Raw genomic sequence first — 3,775 nt, 5'->3', positions numbered from 1 at the left:
GCCCCCCCCCCCCGAAGGGCTGGGTCCAGCTCTGGGGGCATCAACAGCAGAAGGACATGGACCTGCTCGAGTGGGGCCAGAGGTGGTATGAGATGCTCGGGGGGCTGGTGCACCCCCATGTGAGGACAGGCTGAGAGAGCTGGGGGGTTCAGCTGGAGGAGAGAAGGCTCCAGGGAGACCTTAGAGCCCCCCTTAAAGGGGCTACAGGAAAGGGGGGAGCGACTCTTGATCGGGAGGGTAGGGACAGGATGAGGGGGAACAGTTTTCAACTGACAGAGGGGAGATTTAGATGAGATATAAGTAAGAAATTCTTCTCCATGAGGCTGGTGAGACCCTGGCACAGGTTGCCCAGAGAAGCTGTGGCTGCCCCCTCCCTGAAACGGTTCAAGGCCAGGTTGGACGGAGCTTTGGGCAACCTGGGCTGGTGGAAGGTGGCCCTGCCCAGGGCAGGGGGTTAGGAATAGATGATCTTTAAGGTCCCTTCCAACCCAACCCATCCTGTGATTCTATGGAAGGGAAAATAGCATTTCTGAAAAATGAAGGGGAGGCTTAATGACCACCTGTGATTTAGCTCAGAACATATCCAAATATGAACAGCTTTTATTCCAAGCTGAGGACCTGCTAGAGTTTAAAACTGAAATCAGGAACCCCTGGGAGCGTATCTCACACAATGAAGGCAAGAACAGCTATCAAAGGCTCTCTTTAAGCAGAGACCTGACTGAACAGACAGAAAAGCTGCTTGCGTCTCCAAACACAGCAGGAGCGCTTCCTTCAGATGCTGCCTGGAAAGCAAAAGCATTCCCTTCAAGCAAAACTAATAATAATACTAAAAAAAGCCCAACCCTGCTCCCATCTGCAAGGACAGAATTTGTCCCTTGATTCAGAGAGGGACTGAGGCCCATTTCAGAAGAAATTGATACAGGAGCATTAAAAGTAAATAGTAACAGTGTCCATTTTCTCCTGAAACTGCCACACAGAGAACAAAAAGCAGTGAGACAGACCAAAGAGCAAGTCAGAAGGAAAAGCCAAGAGCTTCTGATCAAACCAAATCACAAAGACCAGCAGAGGCACGTGACACACACGCAAAACCTTGCTGCTGCCTCCTCCACAGCACGCAGCACGGATCAAAGGCAAACCTTCCCAAACTGCCACTCCACCAGAGGAACAGAGCAAGAAATCTTGTGTGGAGTCAGGCCAGTTTATGGAAGAATTCAGTCCTGCAGCTGCAGGAAATGTGAGGACCAGACACCATGCCCCAGGGGATCCCTTCCTCTCTTGGGCTCCTATGAGAAGCTCGATTACACATGTACTTTAGAAGCAGCGATGTTTACTTATCCATCGTAGCTCCCGGAATTGGGAGCCTGGCTTGGGCTATGCCCAGTTTGGGGAGGAAGGTCTTTGTGCTCCTCTCGCAGCTGTGAGGGTACAGAGGACAGCAGTCTGCCAGCAGACACACAGAGGAGAGGGGTTTGGAGAGTACCTACATCTTCATTCCAGTCCTCCGTGCCCCATTCTTCCGTCGCTGCCCTCCACGCACCTACAAGGATAACAACAGGTAGAGAAGTTAGGCTTGCATCAAAGCTCTACCTCCAAGAGCCAGGGAAGCACTGGGGAGCTTTGCAAGCAGCTGAGAGGATTTCTAGTTGCCAACCAGACAAGTTAAAGCAGTCGATCCCAACCCACGAGTCACAGGTAAGGTACCTGCGATGGGATTGCCTCAGCCAGGTGAGGCTGAGAGAGAGGGGCCACTGGGCTGGCAGCTAGGGCAACACACACCCCGGCACCCAACAGGGAAGCTGAGCTTGGCAAGGAAGCCCCGGCATCGTCCCCAGCCTCCTTGGGCCATTTGCTTGATTTCCCCTCCTACTGCAGTAGCTGCAAGTTTCTGCACCCAGGAGCAGCTAGTGTTACCCCAGCAGCTCGGACAGAGCACCTCCTTTGTGGGCTTCCTGCCAGCTCTCGGGCAGGACCTCACCACCCAGTTAAACCTTAAGTTTCTATAAATCCCAGGGACAACTGAACCATTCACATGGTTCATCTTTCCCTCACCCCTCTCCCCCTCCCAAAAAATGATGAAACCTGACTGCACCAGGACGTCCTGTGCATAGACAAATGGGAATCAGAAAAGAAAAATCAAGGGACTTAAGCAATTCCTGCATTTTGCATGACCAATTTCAGAGATATGCTCAAAGTGAGTAGATTAAAATTTCAGGGAGAAAAGCATGAGATTTCAGCCGCAATACAGCACAATTTGTAAGAGAACAAAAATTATCAGGACAAAAAAAAAGTTTCGCCTGGCCATATCTTCAACTTGTTCCGTCCTTCACTTCCATCACATTTTAACCTCTGTACTTTAAATATTATGCAGCAACTTCTGAATCCATTAGACAACATAAAATTCGGTGTGGGAGGACAGCAGGAGCATTTTACATCCCCAAAACACTCAAGAGTGTAAAATCAGCCCCGTTTTGTGCAGCTTGTTTTCAGATCAGCAAAACCCAACACAACCAACAGGGTTAATCCTGGAGACGTTTACAAGGACAGAACAAGTTGGCATCAGCCCTTTTATAAGGCAAAAGTCTTTTACAGCATAAAAACAGTACGTGGGGAATGAGAATACTGTGGGTTCTTCTGCAGGACACAACCACGCTCGCTGAGATTTTGAGGATTTATGAGATTTATACCTTCCCATACAAGCTTTAACTACGAGGCCAAAACATCCAAAGTACTGCTTGTCTGGAAGGGGGGGTATGATTTAGTGCATGAGTTAAGTTTATTATCAGTGAATTATTTTTTCATTGTTGTTTTGTTGGGTGTTTTGTTTTGCCTGAGAAGCTGAGCCAATTCAAGAAGCCTTCCTGGATTATTATTTTTTTAAATTTAAGTTAGAAATACAGATATTAATACAACATGACTTCCTTAAGGGCCAGGAGTCTCAAGGCACACTACCCCTTCCTCCCTAGCCAGAGGCATCAGGAGTTCAACACATTCAATGCAAAACACATCTGGGGTTTAAGACCCCGGATTCCACCATTCCTTAGATTTTGTGTGCCCTGACAGCAGGGACAGGAAGGCTCCTTTCCAGATTTTCATGGATCAGAAAGATCCTACCAGCTCAACCCTTATCCAAGAGGTGAAGCCTGAGCTGGAGTTACCTTGGTCAGCTGTGGCTGGCAGGGGAGAGCAGCAAGCCAGGAGAGTTGCTCCAAGCAGAGTTTGTGCATGTAGGAACACAGCACAGGGCTCTGTTTTGCTTGCTTGGGGGAATGAGAAGAAAAGCAAAGCAGCAAGAAAAGCAGAAGGAAATCCTGCAGATGAAGAGCAACCATTGACGGGGCTTTTCTGGCAAGTCTGCTCAAGTACTGGACACCTACTGGGCATGGCTTGTGCTCCTCGCACACAAAGGGACAGATGGAAAACCAAAAGACCTGTGATTCACCAGAAACGCTCCAGAAAGTTTCCTAACCAGCAGAGCACGTTTTGTTTTTTTTTCAAGAAACCAAGCGTATCGCTCCATCGAGTGCTTCCAAGGGGAGAGCTGCAATGCAAGCGACTCCCTGACACTTGTAAACCCATTTCAGAAGTGTCTTCTGAGGGGCAATCCCTCCTCTCTGCTTTAAGAAAGCTCTTCAAAGAGCTGCTGGCCTTTAAGCTCCTCAAACCAGGAAAAGGGAAAAAATTAAAAGTCAATAGGTGTTTGCAGATAAGAATATGCTGAAGAAAAAAAAAAAATCCCATTGTGTCTTGAAGATCGATTCCCCCCCCCCCCCCCCCC

At 48.6% G+C, this 3,775-nt stretch overlaps 1 protein-coding gene across 1 annotated transcript in view; it reads right to left on the bottom strand.

Annotated features, from left to right (window-relative positions):
- UBAP2L (ubiquitin associated protein 2 like) overlaps positions 1–3,775 on the bottom strand; it is a 16,913-nt gene that overhangs the window by 8,801 nt on the left and 4,337 nt on the right. The window contains exon 5 of the mRNA XM_026864063.1: positions 1,485–1,537. Coding sequence (XP_026719864.1) covers positions 1,485–1,537 — 53 coding nt within the window. The remainder of the gene's footprint in view (positions 1–1,484; positions 1,538–3,775) is intronic.

The sequence above is a fragment of the Athene cunicularia genome, assembly GCF_003259725.1.
Source record: "Athene cunicularia isolate RWA chromosome 25 unlocalized genomic scaffold, athCun1 chr25_part2, whole genome shotgun sequence".
NCBI lineage: Eukaryota > Metazoa > Chordata > Aves > Strigiformes > Strigidae > Athene > Athene cunicularia.
This window is presented reverse-complemented; position numbering and strand designations above follow the sequence as displayed.